At 38.4% G+C, this 21,809-nt stretch overlaps 1 protein-coding gene across 1 annotated transcript in view; it reads right to left on the bottom strand.

The window, feature by feature from the left end:
- The window catches only part of LOC139726801 (uncharacterized), a 35,339-nt gene that overhangs the window by 10,007 nt on the left and 3,523 nt on the right, over nt 1–21,809 (bottom strand). Inside the window, exons 3-8 of the mRNA XM_071637793.1 lie at nt 20,109–20,153; nt 19,583–19,692; nt 15,014–15,194; nt 12,755–13,112; nt 12,045–12,204; nt 7,800–8,044 (exon numbers count right to left, since the gene is read on the bottom strand). Coding sequence (XP_071493894.1) covers nt 7,800–8,044; nt 12,045–12,204; nt 12,755–13,112; nt 15,014–15,194; nt 19,583–19,692; nt 20,109–20,153 — 1,099 coding nt within the window. The remainder of the gene's footprint in view (nt 1–7,799; nt 8,045–12,044; nt 12,205–12,754; nt 13,113–15,013; nt 15,195–19,582; nt 19,693–20,108; nt 20,154–21,809) is intronic.

Raw genomic sequence — 21,809 nt, 5'->3', positions numbered from 1 at the left:
ATCATTCATTGGTTGTTTTTGCACAAACCTGCAATTATTTCCCTGAATGTCCTTTGTTCGATTAGAGCAACGATCTTTGATTAACACCATTAAACGTCATACAGTTGTTTGTTTCGCAGTCACTTTTGTTCATTTTGTGTAACGTGACATTTGACCCTTTTGGCCGCTCATACATTTCATATTGGGGACCCAGTTTATCAAGCAGCGTAGGGTTTTATATGATGATTTTTTTTCCACTTCCGCTCTCTCTTTTCATTCTCCTGCTCGCTCTTGCTTCGAATTAGGATGTAACCTTGGAGAGCTTATGCACTTAAAACCAGTATCAACTGTGAGTTTTGGGCGTGAATATTTGATGTAAGGCAATTAGCACTCTTTGTTCGTCAGCTGTACAATGAATCACCAGCGGTTTAATGTCGCGTAGGGGTTTAATCGCCTGAAATGTGTAAACTTACTCTTTGCCGAGAGCTGGTCTGAATTGGCCAAGCATTTTCGCGGGAACTATCGGCTGTGAGGATGCACTTTCAGTAAAAGCCCCGTTTGTTTGCATAACCGATCCCTGTACAATGGTATACAGGAAGCATTCTAGCGATTGATGCTATAAATGCTTGAGTAAACAAGACCATGATTATTATTATGATGAGGGAAACCCTTAACACTACGTGCAGTGAAACCTCTAGATTCGATAATGTCTTTTTCTTTCTTCGGCATAACCTTTCGAGAGAATGGAGTGAGTAAAAGTACACTTTGTCCTTGCAAAGCTAAATCTTTATCAGAAACAAAATGAAGAAAGACAATAGTCAAAGTTGTCTTTCATTCATCTCTATTCTGACAGCAACATGGAGAATTTTTCTTTTAAAGAAATTCAGGTACATCTTCTCTTTATGTTTGGTAGATTTTGGTAAAGTTGTTTCAGAGCAAAGCTGCTCAAAGTGGAACCTGGGGTATGAAGGCTATACATTGACCACGACGCATTTACCGCTGTAATACCCGCAGTGGTACACTCAAGAGAGTGAGTAATACAGGGCTTTTGACCTCGAAATATTTTGAATTGCTTGGCTCTATGCACATGGACCTGCTAGCCATTATCTTTATCAACTTACACATTTTTTTTTTAATTTTGTTCGTTCACTGTTTGTAACGCGGGAAGGAGATGATGAGGTAATATTATCAGATGGGGCCATGAGGAGTGGAAGCTGCAGCATAATCACTCCCAGTCCAATATAGGGCTCGTAATTTTCATGTTTGATCGTAATCTCGTGATTTCCTATTCTATATCGCTCCACAGGACAGCAACTTTCATATCGAGCAAAATTAAAATAGCATGTGCGATTTCCCACATATCGGCAAACGACACGACCCCAATCATTGCTTTGGCGCCGACAAACGGCACGAAATAGGTTGGATGCCATTTGAGTAGCTAGATTTTCACATTAACTGGATTCCCAATGATTAAGGATTGGATTGGAACGAACATAGCCGACACTAGAACAAATTACTGTGAGAATATTGCGTTTTCAGTTTGGCAGGAAGAGACAGTTAATGAATTTAATGTGGAGCAATTAATCGTCGGCGATCAATAGATGACACGAGCAACTGTTAACACGTTATAGTCACGTCACATGTCACACGATGACATTTGATCTAAAAGTGAGATTATTTATCAGATAGCTGACCTGCCACCTGTAGAGGACAAGGGAATATGTATGTATGTATGTATGTATGTATATATTCATATGTTTATATATATATATATATATATACATACATATACACATTTGATATTCATATATTTATTTATTTGTTTATTTATCTATATATCTATTCATTTGTTTCGCTACCTATAACTCTTGACATAGATTTAGGGAGACAGTGCAGGGAAAATTAATTATGCACTATACTATGGTGTCAGCAGCAAAGCATGGATTGAATGAGATGAAATATAATTGAAAACATCAAGGAGACACAAATATGTCTCCCTGAGGTGACATCCAAAGATGTATCTGTATATACACATATATATTATGATATACATATATATATATATGTAAATATACATATATATGTATATATACATACACACATGTATGTATGCATGCATATATATATATATATATATATATATATATATATATATATTATATGATCAGACGTGTTTTCATGTCTGTTTCAAAAACGGGTTTGATTAAGATCTTTTGTCACACCATGGGCACTGATGAAGAGTGTGACCTTGCCTTTCAGTATTTGAGAGCTATGCTCCGTTTTTAAGATCTTCAAGATCTAGGATTTATTATTATTTTTTACGGCGTTCTTTTTCTACTGATTCGTTTACTTATATATATATATATATGTATGTATATATATATATATATATATATATATATATATACATGTATGTATGCATGCATGTGTGTGTGTGTGATTATACGAATATGATCCACAAATCCTCCAAAGTTGTAATTTTCCAAACATTAGCTTAGACAGGTAACATTTTCCAAGTCACATTTTCTTTATTGAATTACAGGGTAGGCCTACTCCCAGGAGACATTACATAGATGATGACTGGCGGGGGAGGGAACATACCGAATGTTCCACCCGAAGGGTGTGAAATGCTATTGAGGGAGGTTATAAGTCCCGAGACGAAGTCGAGGGACTTATAGCCTCCCGAAATAGCATTTCAAACCCTGAGGGTGGAACATTTGGTACATGTTCCCGACAACAAAAGTCATCATCTGTTATATTATAATGATGGGTTTGTAAAATACGTCAAATACACGTGTCAACGTCAACCACCGGCACAATGATACATGCACAACTAACTAACGGCGCACTCGCTCGCTCGCTCGCGCACAGCCATATTTACTGTGCGCGCGCGGTCCTAGGCCTTCTGTCATTTGTTACGTGAAAATGTTTTCCCATGGGAGAACATTCACAAGAATGTTCGCCCATGGGCGAACATAACGAATGTACCTCCATCACGTGACTGTGTTCAGCCGATCACTAACGGTATTTGACTAACCCATTTAATATAACGTTATGGTATGAAAACACGGGGGTGTGAAATAAAATATCTATTTTTTTTTCAAAAAAGTGGGTTTAGCACTCTTTGCAAAGTAATTCCTAATATACATCTTTACATAAATGTTTAAAAATTGTAATGATTATATATAAATAGAAATAAATAGACAGATGAATAAATACATTAATAGATATATACATGTATATATATACTGTATATATATATATATATATATATACATATATATATATTACATATTCACATATTTATATAAATATATATATATATATATATATATATATATATATATATATATGTATATGTATACATTGTTATTCAAAACTCTCTGCCCCAAAAAGGAACATGCGCATAAAGGGTTGAAAGGTTGGTCCGTCGGGTATATCGAGTTTGTTCTGCCTAAACCGCTATGACGTCTCCGTGGATGAGCGGTTTAAGGGGTTGGCGTTACATGCCAAAGACCCGGGTTCTATTCCCTGCGGAGACCAATTTTTAATCTCTTTTACTTATCCGAAAAGGAAGAACAGTGAGAGGAATAATGATGTCAAAGCTACGCACCGATTTCTCCTTCCTTTCTCATATCTCACCATATGATATATATATATATATATATATATTATATACATATAATATATACATGTAATCATATTGTACTTTAAAAAAAGACATCTCACCATTTTGTTTTTTCTACAGACCTGTATGCATTTCATATTTTTCAGGATTTTGCATCAACGTTTCTGTTTCTATCTCTTTTTATATATAAATTTGAAATGTGTCAATAAAAAAAAGTATGTGGATAAGTTTTGGTGTTACATTTTGATCTCATTGTGCTTTTTTTTTCCTCCGTTTAGCATCAGTGAAATTTGTGAACGTGTTCATTGAAAACCGTCCCGAAAGTTCAATGAGCAAGGCCGGGATACTTATATCGCGAGTAGAATGTTCTTGAGGAGTGTGTGCCGTTAAAAGTTTAGAAACCATTAGAAAATTCCTTCAGAGTATCCCCTCATGGTATGCTTGATTTCCATTATTCATTTTCATTTTCAAAGAACTGTAGAAAGTTCTTGAGTTTATGATACAGGGTTTCATATGCACAGCAAACAACACATTACACACACCCACCCATACAGAAACATTTATGAAAAATAGGCTTATAAAGTGAAAGTAAAACAGACTGAACAGAAGTGAAGACTTGCCTAGCATTGAACACTCCCTTTTCTGTCGTTATTGGTAAATAAATTTCTTCGTTCATTTCAATATATCATAGACAAAATCTTGTCTTTTACAATAACACATTGGCTAGATGTGAGAGGTGATACATATTGTCAGAAATAACATGATCATTTCACACTTTCGAAGTACAGGAATGTCCATTTCTCGGAAAAGTATTAGATTATTCTAAGGTAATGAGGTAATCTGAAAATTTGTTTCTTATAATTATCATAATCAATAATGAAACAAAGGTTATTTTGAGAAATACTTAGTGTTTAACTTTACCTATGATCCCTATAAACGTACATCTGTGCGATCGAGTCACAATTATTCTGGGCAATTACGAGAACTCAAACGGAATGAAATCTCCCGCCCTGGTTGTAAGCTATAACTATTCTCTTACCTGATGAATAAGTTACACACGTCAGAGTGACGATGAGGCGAGCCAACCACTTTAAAGGAGCCATTCTAACCTGTCAAGTTGTCGAGAAATCAAGTGTATCTTGAGTGCGTCTACACGAAAGAATCAGAGTGAAGTGATGAGCGGACACGGCTTGATATCTCGGAAAACCAGCTATGCACCGGTGAAGGCAGCTTTCGTGATTAAAGAGCAACGACCTATGTCGGGAATGGCAGTGCGCATGCGTAAAGCTGCTTGTCAAATGCAGTTGGCTGTATAAAAGCGCTCGACGCGGAGGGTGTACGAGTACCACCGGTGACATGAAACTTCTGGTTTCCATTCCATAAAGATGTTCAGATAGCAACTCTTGCTAGAATTGAAAATAGCAACTTCTCGTAGCAAAACGAATCAGAAAGCATGGATTCCCTTTCACTACCGTGACACTTGCCATTTCAATAAGAGTTTTTTTTATTTGTTTGTTTGATTGTTTTTTTTTCTTCAAAATAATTTCACATTTTAATATCAAATTTCTCTTCAGTAACATAACAGAAGACGTTAATATACAATGTACATGTTTCGAAGAAGGTAAATGAATAGAATAAACATAAGCTACATTACAAAATTCCTATTACCTGCTACCAAACTGTTATAGCAGCTCTCTTATAAAACGGGGCCCTGGCCAACTCAGTCTTGAAAACAAGTTTAATTGTGAGTGGCTTTCCTCGTACAGGCTGGCTGTAGCACAAACAGATAAACCAGGAAACATTGTGTCGTGATCTTCGCATTGTGTTTTATCATTCCTAAATGATTATATGTACAAAAAACTTCCAGACTGGTCCCGAGCATTTTCTGCGCTGAGAAGGTCATGCATCAGTTGTATCTGCTTTGTGATGTTTATGTGTTCATTGTTTGATTTGATTTTATTTGAATTATTGGTTCCTGCATGATGTTCATGTATGCATGCATTCTTGGTGTTTTACATACACATAAACTAGTGGCGAACCCAGAGGGGCCTACCGGGTGCGCCCCATCCTTTTTATTCTTTTATTAAAACAAAAGAAATAAAAAGAAAAAATGGGGGAGGGCACGAGAGCCCTCTTTAATTTTGTAAACGCGTATCCCCTATACAGAATTCCTGGATCCGCCACTGTAAGCATAAATTGTTAACAAAGTTGTTTTTTTCTTCATTGCTTTTACGATATACAGCAAAATCAAGGACATAATAAGTAGTACAGAAAAGTTACTGCTGGTTCATACTGTCTTTTTGATTGTCCGTCTCCCCCCCCCCCCCATCCCGTTTACTTCTGCGTTTTCATGAACGTGGCAAATCCAGAAGTGAGCAGCAAGCTTGGTTACATTTATGTGTGTGTTTTTTTTTAATATTAATGTTTGTGTGTGTGTGTGTGTGTGCGTGTGTGTGTGTTTGCGGGGGAATACAATACATAAGCATAGCTTTTCAGCAGTCTCCTCTATTTCAAACAACCTTCATAGTTCCCGATTGTTCAATTCTGTACGACTTTATTTAAAGTTTGGTACCTTATCACATAACCATTCAAGTGCTCATGTAAATCTGAAATGAAATGAAATGAAATGAAATGAAATGAAATGAAATTGGTTCTCAGCGATATATTGTGTCCATACCGATCCTGATATCGCATGACATTATGTAATGATTGATATTAATGTTATTGATATCAAACAAATTCTCGAGATATGTCGAAATGACAACATTTAGGCCCATATACCTAAGAGCATATTCCAATATATTCTGTAATTATTTGCCACCTCAATCAAGTTACAGATATGAAATTGAATTACGAAACGGTTTCTCATACTGCTGTGCGGGATGCTCTTTATGATTTAGTACCTTAATAGATATAAATAGGTATTAATTACCTTAATAAAGTATAATTACCTTCTATCCATGCAAATTCTAAGAAATTAAGTTATTGTTTTGGGTTTTTTTTCAGTAAAGTATAACTGCTGTAAGGCTATTTCGGTTTGCGCTACCCTGCCCTGAGCGCCATCATCTGATAACGTTGTGTTCGAAACACCGAAGATTTGCAAAGTAGATTAATTCCTGTGGCAGATTGTCTGGCTTATACTGATGCCTTGCAGGCACCTAAACAAATGTGAATACTATACGAAAAAAATAATAGAAATCAAATGGAGACCGTCATTGTGGCATTACGAGTTTTCTCTAAACATTTGCGTGGATGATATACTCCAAACATCAGACTTTATAGAAGATATGTATTCATGTCAAAGAAATATTGAATTTCCCAGACGTTTGTTATTTCTTGAGTGATCGATTGATGACTGACTTTGCTATAATATTATACCCTTCATCGCAGCAGAGAATCACCATCATTAATCAAACAGTGTAGTTAAACCTGCATCAAATTCGTCAATTGAAAACAATATGTCAATTGAGATGTGAATTTTGTTCAATTTGTCTCCCTCTAGAAATAAAATTTTTGAGATCGCAACTGCTAATCTGTAATTTAAAAAACATGTAGAGGGAGGCAAATTGAAGAAAATTCACATCTCAACCTTCACCCCTCTAATTGATATTCTCTCGATTTAAATAAGTCTAATCATTACAATGTAATAAAATGTTTTACGAAAAGACGCTAGAATTTTTATTTCAAATTGAACTTAAGGTAACTCTTTACAGATGAATTCTTCTGTGCTTTTCTTTTATCAAAGGGATAAGGTAAAATTGCATATACTATCAAAACAATAACAGTTTATATAGACATGCTTATATGTGAAGAGAATACACAAAATGCATGTTGGCAGTTTGCTTCAGCTGGCGCACAAGTATCTATTTCATAATCACATTCGATTTAAAACTAAGCGTTGCCATTATAGGGAGAATCTCAACATGAAATATATATATATATATATATATATATATATATATATATATATACAGTATAAGGCTGAGTTTCTTATCTTAATCAGTGAAATCCCAACTTGCTGGATACTCGTTGAACTCGGATAAAGGCAAGGTGCAAAGAGTAACTTGAGTGAATCATCGCATATCTTATGCGGCTGAGGTTTTGTACGTCTGTTGGGCTTCTTCATTTCCGAGCAAAAAACTGACGGAGGCATACAAGATACAGGCTACCATACAGACGGTTAGAATGCTACCACATGCCATATCAAACGCATGGGCTATGTGCCTCCACAGGAATCGATTCAGGTCTTGTCTCTGCGTCTCTTTGATCGAGACTAATGTCAAATCCCAGACAGCTTCGCTCTTGACTGACGTTGGTGGCACCCTTTCCAAATCTTTGTAGCACGTCATCTTCGTTGGTTCATGTGAATCTGTGTTTGCAGTGGGGGCATCATATGGGGCTGTTTCGCTTTTGTCATCATTGGGACCATAGAACTTTCTGTGAACAAAGAGAAAGTAGTTCATTATACGGCACAAGCACTTCAGTCTGGCAAATTAAGAGTCACAAAGGACTAGTTTCTAAATTAACAAGTCTGTGAATCCATTGCAGTGGCGATCAAATGGCTCGCCTGTCGGAGAGATGACTCTTTGCAGAATATTAACAATATTTAATTTGTCTGCCTTTCGGCATGACAAGAAGAATAGATAATTATTGTTCTTTCTTTCACCCTCTCTTTCTCCATTCATTCATCTGGAGTCTGTGGTCGTCTGATTTTACAATTTACTATGAATAGCATCACGTCAAGCCTTCTTCCGTGTTCTGACCTGAGATGGCAACGCGCAAGGTCAAAAAAAGGTCAAGGAGTTAACCATCTTCTGTAACTGGTGAAAAGGATGTCAGGGAAGAGTTTCTTTTGTCCTTCCGTTGCTTCTCATTTTAAAAATGAGTTTTAAGAATAAGTTTTGTTCGACGTATGAGAGGAGAACTGTGTGCATGGAAGTCACAAGTCGTACATTTTGGATCTAATCGTGGTACGTATACAGTAATAACTTATTGATGTTCACATGCACAAGAATAGTGCAGGTGATGAAAGCAATAATCAAAAGTTGTATGTTGACAATGTGCTATATCCTTCACTAATGTCTATCAGAATCAAAGCATTTTGCGTTCGACATTCAAAGTCAGCTTTGGGTGGAGATTTCTGATAACTGGAAAAGATTCGATATAGATTCGTTTATCCCTTTCTTTGCCAATGAGTCATTAATGTGCACAAATTTCACACATACACCTATGGACAGGTAATTAATGGAAAACGCAAAGGGTTAAGATTCTTGGTGAATAAGCTGACTTTAGTTAAGGCCCTGCTACACCTTTCCGGGTAAGCTACGCGGGCTTGTTGCGAGTAGGGATTTTCCAGCACGCAGGAGAATTTTCCGCGGGCGGACAAGAATGTTTGCGAGTTTCGCACCTGTTTCTTATCTACTAGACACGTACTGCTTACCTTCTACTTGCGTGTATTCCGTGTGACCTGCGTGAGAGCTTTGAAACCGATCCGTTTTCTGTTACGAGCGACTTAGGCCTACAGGTACTGAGATGTACCTGCGTTGAAGTTGCCTGCGAGGTGCTGCTGGTAAGGGTCTCATACTGGTATTCTGCGTGTACCTCTGCGAGCGAACCCCCATGACTCACTCGAAACAAGTTTTGAGCATGCTCAAGACCTTGTTATACCGTATCTGGGGAAGTTTTGCGGGTCGACTTTCGGGGAAACGAAGTTGCTACCCGCAGCTCTCCTCAGTTGGTCCGCACCTGACAATACTAGCGCGTATCTCGCCTTTAGTTGCTCGGAGGTGCGCACGCAAGTCCGATTTAACCGCACCCAAGTTTTGAGCATGACCAAAAAAAAAAACAAAAAAATTCCGGGTGAGTCACGGGGATGCCCGGAGAGGTCCACGCAGAACGCCAGTAGGAGGCCCTTAGCGGCAGCACCTCGCAGGCAACTCCCACGCAGGTACTTCGCAGTCCCGTATGCAGCCAAGATAATGGCATTCTGTGGGATTTCTGCCATCCCCTCAGAGGAATTCGTTCACTGAGTTGTCAGCCCCTACGCGACTGGTACAAAGGTCACACAGTATATTCGCAAGTAGAATTTAAGTAGAACGCGTCCAGCAAGTAAGACACATGCACTGACTCGCGAAAATCCTTGTCCGCCCTCAGAAATGGTCCCGTATGCTGAAAAACAACAACAAGCCCGAGTAGCTTGCCCGGAAAGGTGTGACAGGACCTAAACATGGTTGCGGGTAAAAAAAAAATTGCGTGCACACCTCCGGGCGACTACGATTGAGATACGTGCTAGGTACTGTCATGTGCGGATCATCTACGGGGACCTCCGGGTAGTCAAAATTGTTCTTTGCAAGTCGCTCGCAAGGCTTGCCCGGAAAGTTGTGAAACGGCCTTAGGATGTTTGACAGTCTGCCGTTATGTATCCTTGCGTTTATTGTTTGTAGGAATGAGATGGGGTGGAGGGGCTGATTCCTTGGCATATAGAAAACAACCTAATTTTATCAATTTCATTTGATTTTGTTTGATCCAGTTAGATTTCTTCTTTTTATTATACGACTACTAATGAAGAACTGAAGGCTAAGGAGGAAGCGACCATGGGAATGAAGAGTTAATGAGTACCCTTTAAAGGAAAGGGCAACGACGAAAAAGTACCTTGCCTAGGGACTTCATTATCTCACAACAATTGCGAATATCATTACCCTTGATGTGTTTTGCTGTCATAGTCCGCAACCAGCAATACTACATGAAGTTATTTCATTTCATTTTCATTTCATTTTATTTCATTTACAACAAAAGCATACAATACAATTTGACATTTGCAGATACAAAATTCGCCAAAGGTGTGTAGATATTACTCCTTGTTTATAGGGCATGAAGAGTTGAAACCACTTCTAGATCAGCTCATATTCTACAACGCCCATCTTGGGTATAACCAGGGAGGTGTTAGAAAAGGAGAGACAACTCTTCGTAATTCATGCAAGCACATGTTTTGGTTCAAAGCGTTACAATGGGATGTCTAGCATTCCATTATACGCTTTGAAGTCATGTTCTGCACCGCTCTAGTTGCAAGGCGAAGTTCGGAGACGAAGAACGCCTTTTACCTTTCGTTGAATTACAAGCTTTATTTCCCCGCAAAATTTTTAATGAAATACTCGAATTGATTAAGAGTAGTTTAGGAAAGAATTCAATATTACAAACATGTATTTCTAGTTTCTTCGTAATGCGCAAATTGAAATGAAATGAAAATTAGGCCATCTTAAAAACCTAATATTTTTCTATAATGCGCACATTTCCGCATGTTAGTTTTCTATCCTTTAATCTTTGATATTTTGATTTTTCAAAAAGTACTCCGCTAAAGCGTGCACCAGCGTGCTTTTAAACTATTTGCTGTTAAAATTGTCAGTTTTACACTGCATTTTGATTCGCTGCTCCAATTCAAGGTACACAAATTCATTGTTGCCATCGCATTGAAAGAGAGAGAGCGAAATGCAGTAGGGGCAAGTATTTCTAGATGTGAGAGCGCTAGTCCCGATTATTGATGCTATCTTTTGTCAAAGCACCTGATTTCCACCTGTACTTAAGCGCATAACTTCTCGGCGGTGCCGCGCATGACTTCAAAGGAGAGCAGGAGTTGTCTCTCTCCTTTTCTAACACCTCCCTGGTATAACCATGGACCTAATACAACATGGACTATTGACGGCAGTCTTTCTTTGATGGAATGATCTTCACCGACACATGATTATGTGCATCTTAACGAGTACATTCAGGTGTTTTGACAATAACGATTGTGTAATCATGTATCGTCACTAACAAAAGAATCGTTTCCCTCATTTCAGTCTTGTTTCGCTGATGTGCCTTTTTCAGACGGAAATGTCTTTGAATAAATACAGATGATGAGGAGCAGCAAACCTGAGATCATTTCAAATTTTGTGTCAAAAGATGTGTAATTGCTGATTCGCACATTTTCGCACACGCATAAGACCTTGCCTAATGGCAAGATATATCTGTTCTCTACCATTACCGTCCCTTTTTCGCTGTGGAATAAGCTGGAGAAAAGTGAAGTATTGAGATCACAAATGACAATCATTCTGCCAAAATGTTAGCTTAAAAAAAAACCTGCCTGCTTCTCCCGAGCAAAATTGTTTGAGGTATGATTTCATAACATACAGCACAACTGCACATTCACTCTTCTTGATTCTTGTGCGTTTCTTTCTTCTACGCATATAGTTTTAGATTTCTCGAATCTCCGTCTTGTTCTTCTCCCGGCTTGCTGGCAGTGGCGATCATGGGATCAAAGCAGTGAGGTGATGCTAAAAATTTCTTTGTGGCGCTTTTGAGATGTACGGGTGCATGAATTAATTAACGATACGATGAATGTCCATGTGTATTAGGTCCATGGTATAACAATCGTGTGAGTTCTTCGTTTTGCTCAACTTGCCTCATTGTACTCGAGGCCTCCCGCGCCACGAAAACACGGAGCAGCTGAAAGGACCACTTTGGCGGGTGTGACACGGCCTCGTGATTGTACACGTGAAGAACCATCACTGTGAGCATGACACTGCACACACTCAGGGCAATTAGTACAGAGAAGCACGTCACTGCGGGAAGGAACGTCAGACAGAAGCAGCTATCAAGTCGGGTACTTTTAATCGACTTCACAACAAATCTAATGTTTGTAAGTATCAGTAGAGCACAAGGACAGCATGCCAAAAGTGATGTCTTTTGCCTTCGATGGTTATGTTATTCATGTACCTTCCCTGTAAATCGAAGTATGGCTTGATGAAAAGGGAGAGGCTATGCGGAAAAGGTGAAACGTCGATAAAGAAATATTACTAGACTAAGAATGATTTTCTGCATATCTAATATTATTTAATAACTTTGTAAGTAATAATAACTGTCGGACACACTTTTTTTTTTAAACAGAAAACAATTTTGTTTTAGAAAATAGGTCTTCCTTGTAACCATCACCCACTGATGGTATTCAGTTACTCTCATCACCTTTCTTTTTTCATGTTGGGACATGATCTACATTCCGGGCAAATGAATTTCATTACATTTCCGCTCTAGAAAGAACAAAAGGGGGTAACAAAGCTGTGATGGTAGTGATTCGCATTATTGACATTTTTACAATATCAGTGTGATACTAACCCAAGATGGATCGAGGCTCCCCTATGGGCGGCATGTTGTCGGCTACGAGCTGCTGGAAGAGAATGAGGGCCAGGAGATTGCTCATGGCAAAGGTCACCTTCTCCCCGGACTCCGGATGGAGCCAGAAGCCGACGAGCATGAGGGCGATGAGGAAGAAGGACGGCACCACGATGTTGATGGTGTAGAAGGACGACTCGCGCCGAAACGTCAGGGTGTAGACCACGTGGTCGTTGGGCGCCGGACAGCAGGGGTATTTTATGCTGATGTTATTGACTCGGGTATCCTGGAGATTCCAGATCCCATTCTGCACGTATCTCTCTTGGCTGGCATCTTCGTCGGCCATGGCGTAGAAATGCATCTGTGGAATAGGATTTTGAGTGATGAGGTTAATGATTTGCATATGCTTAGTTTTGAAGAAGAGAAACGAAAACATGCAAAACAAAATGACCGTATAATATATCATATCCTGATTATCAATTGGGTGCTTCCATTACTAGAGCTATATACCCATTTATACATAGAATCTCATTAGTTTTCGGCACCAACTAACTCAACCCCGAACAAACTCCAGACGCAAGCGCCACTATTGACAAGATGTAAGTGCTTTGACAATGATTTATCTCATTATGTGAAAAGTAGATTAATAGAATGGTATAAGAAGTCGCCTTCATTAGGTAGATGACTCCACATGCTCTTCCTAAATAGTCCATGGGCCAAGACCCGAAAAATGGGTTGTTGGTACCACCTGAGGTGGCACAACCTTTTTGGTGTCAGTTTGTTTGTCGGGCATAGATATGCTTATCAAGCTATGATAGCATTTCCAAATGAGTAGCTTAGTCATAATAAATGATTTTTAACCAATTTGGTCTCGTTTTTATATCCCTATACTTCTGAATCGAAACTAACCGCTATAGAAAGAAGAGCACTGTCTTCCGTATGTCCACAGGTGTTCTGTTGTAAACGCGGTGCGCTTAGTCTTTATTCAAGGCAGCGAAGGTAATATCCAAAGGGTTATGATGTCCACAGCTGTCATGCCGTGTGCTTAGTCTTTATCTAGACCAATGTACCGTTATCATATCTAAAGTTCCTCCTAAAAGGGATTATCTATACTGTTTTTATACTACCCTATCAACAAATACATCAGTTTTAAACAAAAATCACTCTGTTCACTTACAATATTATTTATTATAATATATCGTAGTGTACCGGTACATTGTTTTTGCATTATCTTATATTGTTGGATGGAAATAAAGCGACATTGGCGTGGTATTAGCGTTTTCACCGAAGCGTTTTCGCCGGAAAATGATAAATAATTGAAAAATACGGTAAAATTCACGAGGAATTGCTTTTCTGTTGTTGTTGTTTTTAGACAAAAGGATACACACTGTATCATACGCTTTGGATATTCCCTTCGCCGTCTAGAATAAAGACTAAGCGCTGTGGACATCATAACCTTTGGATATTCCCTTCGCTGCCTTGAATAAAGACTAAGCGCACCGCGTTTACAACAGAACACCTGTGAACATACCATAGAGCTGTATTTTACAGCTCTATGGAACACACAGAAGACAGTGCTCTTCTTTGTATAGCAGTTAGTTTCGATTCAGAAGTATAGGGATATAACAACGAGACCAAATTGGTTAAAAAATCAATTATTATGACTAAGCTACTCATTTGGAAATGCTATCATAGCTTGATAAGCATATCTATGCCCGACAAACAAAATGACACCAAAAAGGTTTTGCCACCTCAGATGGTACCAATATCTGGCCTGGCCCATGGACTAAAACCATCCAAAGCACGGTAAGCAAGAATCTGCCATCCAGCCAATTAAGGCATCATTTGATTCATGACACCACCACGGTTTCGCAAACAGAAAGTACCCGTGTTCAATAAAAGACACGCATATAAGGTCTTTCTACTTCAGGTCTGCATATGCTTTTCTCATTGAATCATGGTTGTCAGTCTATTCGGTTGGACAGCTGTATCAACGGAATAAAGGTGTGCATCAATTCGTAATTTTTCTATGATGAGTAGCATGTGTGAAGTTTCAGACAGTACACATTATCTCACATAATGATTCATTAGAATTTAATTCATGGCATTGGCCGTGACAGGATTCACAACCCTTTTCTTTTCGTGTTGGTTCTTCATCAAATTAACATCGATTCTTGTTTATCTAAAGTGACCTGTATTGGAGATGGCATAATACATTTTGGATCATTAATTGACATGATTCAAATCTAAAATTGATCAGACCTTTTGATCATCCAGAGTCCACGGGTAAAATGTCAAATTGCAGCGCTGTACGTCGTAGGGAAAGAACTCTACGTCGATCTTGCAGGCCGAGGTCGTAATGGCGGGAAACAGCCAGTCCACCCGGCCAGTGTACCGTACCGTCACGTAATTCTCTGCGATGCTAATGAAGTTTTTGTCGATACTGGAAGGTATTCCGGAAATTACATTTCCATTAACCCTCTGTTTGCCAAATTAATTACTTGTCCGTAGGTTTGTGCGTAAAATTTGTTCTCATTTGACTCATTGGCAAAGAATGGATTAAGTGAGGAAAGTAGAAACGTGAATGTGTTGAATATACAATGTGTCTTAACATTGCACACGATTTCAAATTTAAAAAAAGGTAAATAAAGTTAATGCAAGAAAAGCTGCACGGGAGTGATATAGGAATGGCTGAAGAAATCTACCTTTCTCCCTTTTTTTTATATAGAAGTAGTTTTTCTTTTCAAAATTCCATGACACCAAAGCATATGGTTTCATCGTTTCTTTGCTAATATAACATGAGATATGAACAAAATGTCCCTGTAACGTACATTGAAGTTCACTTAATCGCTAGGGCCCTGGGCACACATAAACGGAGCCGGTCATCGACCATTCTACGACCTCTGAAATCACTGGGTGGCAGTTGGTTATCACAGGTCGTAAAATAAGGTTGTTTCTTTCTTTCTTTCTTTCTTTCTTTCTTTTTTTTTTGGGGGGGGGGCGGGGGAGTCGCAAACGGTTGTCAGCGGTCTGAGACCGGTCACGGCGACCGCTTTTGGTCGGCTAGAAGTTTTCAGTGGTGTATCGAAAAAAAAAAGTTGCCGACGAACTGGTCGGCGAATTTCTTTATCTTGTGTTTCTTTTGGTTTGTAGTTGTTTTTTTTTTCTTTCTCTCTTTGGTCGCGAAAAGGTTGGCAACTAGTCGCCGAACTGTTGCCAATCTCTTTCGGATTGGTCTTCAGTGATTTCTGGTATTTGGCATGAAGATTATTGGACTGATAGGCCACCATTTGCCAAGTGGCCGCCGACCAGACCACATGTATAAAAGTTACTATTACGTTTTTCTAGAGCGTCTGCGTCCACGTGCCGCGTCCTCGTGTCAGCTACTGTACTACTTATCTGGGCAGAACCATGTTGCTTGGTTCCTCATTGGCGGGTAGTAGATAGCACTTCTGAGCAGTTTCACACGTTTGTAAACCTGTAGCATTTGTTGCCGAGCCCCAAACCAATCGGCAACCCGGGCCCCAAAACAATCGGCGGTCAGTTGTTAGTGGTCCTCATAATGTTGCCGACCAGTTGCCCACCATCTGCAAACCTTTCCGCGAGCAATGGTGCATTGTCGTTGTTGTTGTCGTTGTTGTTGTTCGCAAACCGTTCTCAGAGCACTCGCCAACCGGTCGTCGAATGGTTTGCAAACGGTCAGCAACTGGGCAACTGGTCAAAAAACCCGATCAAATCGATTCAATTCAATTCAATTCTTATTTCATATCATTTTCCGACAAGCATAAGTACATTTCACTCTGTTTGGCAACAAAAAAAAAGTGGGGTTTGGTAGTCGATTGGTTGCTGATAGTTGCCATAAACTTTTTTTTTTATTGCTGGAGATCGACAACCAGTCTGCGCGTATGTGTGAAAAGGCCATAAAATATGTCATCTACTATTCTGTTTTTACGGAAGCTTTAAAGTGCCATTCGACTTGGAGACTTGGCGAGATAATCTATCTTGTCAAGTCAACATAATAGCTCTATCATGTCGACTTATCAACTTTACAAGTTGTCATGGAGACAAAAATTATCATGTCAAGTCGAAATCTAAAAGGTTACATGTCGTCATGGTGAGATAAAGTATCTTGCCAGGTCAACATCGAAAAAGTTACATGTCATCATGGTGCATAAGGTATCTTGCCAAGTCGACATCTGAAAAAGTTACATGTCGTCATGCCTACATAAGGTATCTTGCAAAGTCGACATCTGAAAAGTTACATGTCATCATGGCGACATAAGTTATCTATCCAAGCTGATATCTAAAAAGTTACAGGTCGTCATGATGACATAAGGTATCTTGCCAAGTCGACATCTAAAAAGTTACATGTCGTCATGGTGACATAAGGTATCTTGCCAAGTTGACTTACAAAAAATTACATGTCGTCATGGTGCATGGGTCATCAAGTCTCCATTGCATTCTCTGTACATAAGAATTTCCCATTTTCTAAATTTTCTAGAAAGCTACATTTTTTTCTACCCTATACTCAAAGGAGTTGTTTGACAAAGAGTGATAACTGTTCTAAATATACTCAGAGTTTAAGATGTGAAAATACATACTCTGAAAAATGAGAAATTTTGTGTAAAATGTAAATGGAGAATTACTCCTAAAAATACTGTGATTTCATGAGCATTGCCATTTTGCATAACTGACAATGAAGTACTAGATAATGTTAATGAGTGTAGTTTCCTTATTCACTCATGATTGGATATATTATTTTTTTTAATTCATCGTCTTCCATACAGTTTGTTCCTAAAAAGGAAAGGCAAGTTCAAAAGTCAACTGAACAATACATACTTTTTTTTCTTGTAATTTGTATGATGGAATAAAAAGTAGCTCTCCAGCTTTAATTTGACACCTTGCTTGCGTCAACGTTGACATGAGTTAGAGAGTTAGGGTTCTTTGAAACTTGGAAAAAGTAGATGTTGTATCATTTTCCTTCAAAGAAACCTTACTCGATCTGTAACAAAACCCATGGCAATGTTGACGCAAGCAAGGTGTCAAATTTAACTTAATGAGCTACTTTTTAATCCAGGATACGTTATGTAGGCATGACGACATGTCACTTTTTCAGATGTCGACTTGGCAAGATACCTTATGCACCATGATGACATGTAACTTTTTTATGTCGACTTGGCAAGATACATTATGTCACCATGACGACATGTAACTTTTTTCGATGTTGACTTGGCAATATACCTTATCTCACCATGACGACACGTAACTTTTTAGATGTCGACTTGGCAAGATACATTATGTCACCATGATGACATGTAACTTTTTAGACGTCGACTTGGCAAGATACATTATCACACCATGACGACATGTAATTTTTTAGACGTCGACTTGGCAAGATACCTTATCTCACCATGACGACATGTAACTTTTTAGATGTGACTTGGCAAGATATGTTATGTTGCCATGACGACATTTAAATTTTTAGAAATCGACTTGACATGATAATTTTTGTCTCCATGTCAACTTATAAAGTTGATAAGTCGATATGATAGAGCTATTATGTTGACTTGACAAGATAAATTATCTCGCCAAGTCTCCAAGTCGAATGGCACTTTAAAGGTAGGGAATCCCATTTGCATGCCTTAAATGAAGAGTTGTATAAACACAGTGGTATGTTTAAGAGAGCATCATTTTAGAAACTCCCATAAAGTATTGAAAGTGGAAGGTAACATTTAGTACATTTTTATTGACCGTTAGATTTTGAATTGAATTCTTTTCGGGGCTCACCGTAAATTCCAGTACATTACTAGGCTACCTTTGCAGACCCATGCACTGCATGTGTGTCCATCATGTATATTTTGTGAATAAAGTTCATCAAAACGTACAAACATTTCTATATACATTCTTGCCACACACTCTATATGTTATTACATCAGCTCTCATACTTTTAGATTTGTGTTTATAGATAAGAAAAATACAGAAGACTGCAACAAAAAGGCTTGAGTGTGGCTGACACATAGAACTAGTGAGTAGTTGAGTTTTGTGCATTATTCAAATTGTAGATAACTGTTGACTTTCAAATTTCTTAGCAGTAGCCTAAACAAGTCCCGTGAGGTTCAAATTTAATGTTTTGCTGCATTTTGGGAGTTCTGTAAAAGGTATCCCCTACCTTTAAAGCTTCCGTATGTTTTATGACGATTGCACAGAAAAAGAAATGTATACACTATGAATATTTTGCGAATAGGTTATTATACAGGTGACTAACATGATACAATCTCCTTTTTCAGTATATGTAAAGTGTGATTAATAAGGCATTGCACTCTGGGGCCTTCATTAATTTTGGAGGATTACATCTTTTATAGGATGAATATTTTCTCTTTTACATTACTGATATTATTATAATAAACCTTCTTAAACATTGCAAATACACCACATCAACAGGAAGTTTATGGATTAAAAAAGCACAAAAAACACCATGTCTATAAATGAGGATTTGTGGCGCCAGCGAGTACTACAGTAGGGGTTGATGCCCCGCAATAACTTGTTCCCATGAAATGATAATAATAATGTGTTTTCAGGGATGCAGTTAATTTTTACGCATTATGCGTCAATTGGCATAATAATTGTTGCAATTTCTCTTTTTATGCCTTTTCTCAGCTTTCAACGTGTTAAACTGCATTATGCGCCTGAATTACTACCGAGTATGAGAACCACACAATTTTGTTGTTTGTTATCTTTTCGGTCGTTTGCAAAACCATTGTCGGGCTTTTAGGCGAATGCCGCCCGCTGCCGTCATGGCAACGATTTGGAGTGGTAAGAGCGTAGTCATACTTTTGGTCGAGAGATAGATCAGGGCGCCAAATCTCATCTATTTTTAGCGTGATGTTCTGGAGTCCCGAGTACTCTACCGGGTCCCACTGCAAATGCTCGTCCATCCATACCTGCAATTAATGAAAGTGATTGGCATAATGTAAATGGTCTGTCTAAATGCACGACCGGACTCAGATAAACGAAAAAAAAAGCTATGGCATGGTTCCACATAATTATGTTTCATGGATGGCTTATTGTCCTACGACAGGAAGGCTCTGTATTTGCTGCAAATGTCTAATTGCGCTTCGCGCTCGATTGCAGTTGTATGAGTGAAATTTTAGGCTTGAAATCACTGCCTTCTAACATGAATGACGTTTGCCATCTATTCAGTCTGACTGAAATAATGATGTGTCATGCCGATTTTCAAAGCCCTGTCTATAATATGAGACATAAAAGAAAGTGATGGCGACAAAAAGAAAGAAAGAAAGAAAGCTTTATATTAAGTTAAGTGGTTTACGTATATGCAATAAGAAGGAATATAACTCACCATTCTCATATTTGAACGGATATTTATCTTTTGCTGGGTTTGGTCCTGTTCGGCAATGAAATGAAAGCCAAAGAAATATTTGAAACGTTAACACACAAACAGTAGAAAGAGAAATGTTGCGAACTACAAACCTGTTATTAAATCGATGACAAGAGTGAGCACCAAAGCTGTTTTTAAAAGACATTCCCTGATTCATTTGCCTGGTCTCCTTTGCAGTATTTTAGACAAAACGTAAAAGATCAATTATCGCATTTAATTTCATTGCACTAATTTCTTCATGAAATTGTTAAACCCCTAGTTTGTCATAAACTCATAAAATAAACGTAATGACTGATATCAACAGTACTGATTAAAATATTTTACAGTTGTTGGTCGTTGTTTCGGTTATAAAATATAACTCAGATTTGTCGCTTGTCAGCAATTATCATTTAAACACATTTTAAACACTTACAAGTAATCAATGATTGTTATTTGTGGTGTCTTTACCCTATTTCATCATAATTATTTTCAACAAAATAAGTATGAGATCTTTGTTAAAAAATTATAACGTCTTAATTCATAGTAACGAAAGCGATGATTCCTAGCCTCGTGATATGACCTATATAGGGGAACTATTTTGCTTCTTGCATTTCATTCGTTTATTTGTTCTGCTCCGTATCAGAATGTGACATAGTATCATTAATTAATAGCATGAACAGTAGGACAGGGACTAATAATTGATAGTTTGCACAACGATAACAACATTTCATTGTGTTTGTACACAGCAAGAACCGATGAGAAAGAAGGTGGGACAAAGGAACGTATGAAAAGCTGTAATTGTGAGGACCATTCTCCTAAATAGGGTGAAGCATTAGGTCCCAATGATTTCAGCTATTTCCAAAGCGATAATCAGCGCACGTACTGGGCATATCTAATCGTTTCTTTCAACATGCATCTCGGTTGAGTTTTGGGTCTATTTTATGGCTCACGTGATGAAGTTATGTCTTCGACGGCTGCTATTTTTATTCCTCAAATATTATTCAGATTAAAGAGACTTCATATAGAAAAGGAAAAGGATATTGTGTGTCCACTTGAAGGCAAAACCAATAGTGAAGAAGGTTCAATAATGATGCTGTCCAAGCTAGTAGGTGCACGTCACGAGACCAACACCCGCGAGTCATACAGCCCACGAGTTATACAGCCAGCGAGCCATGCAGCCCATGAGTTACACCAAACAAACAAGGCCCACGAGACCGTCACATTAAACCCCTTGTTGTATCTGTCGAACTCATGGGCTGTTTTTGCCTCGCGTCAATCTCATGGGCTTTATTTGCCCAGTTTCGAACTCGTGGCCTGTATGACTCATACATGGGTGTCGGTCTCGTGGGATGACCCCAAGCTAATTACTTCATATCTACCTTAGCAAGTTTTAGTAAGAAAACCTATTTAAAACTGCTCAATCCCATAGTAGCCAACCGCTGTAGTAAAAATGACCGTCATTTTGTCTCTGGCGGAGATTCTGCTACAGGATCGAAACCTCAGGCCCCTTTAGACTCCAGTAAATATTCAGTCTTGTCAAACGGACCTTGTCATTCATATCGCCGTAATTTATTTTCTTTGTCTTCTTCCTAGTCTGCCCCTTTTCAATCTTTTCCTAAGAAAGGATGGGTGAGTGTCACATACTTACAGTAGATTATAATAATCATACATGATATTATACAT

This window comes from Diadema antillarum, unplaced genomic scaffold, assembly GCF_040938485.1.
Source record: "Diadema antillarum isolate AM-2024a unplaced genomic scaffold, OU_Dant_1.0 seq00000100_RagTag, whole genome shotgun sequence".
Lineage (NCBI taxonomy): Eukaryota > Metazoa > Echinodermata > Echinoidea > Diadematoida > Diadematidae > Diadema > Diadema antillarum.
This window is presented reverse-complemented; position numbering and strand designations above follow the sequence as displayed.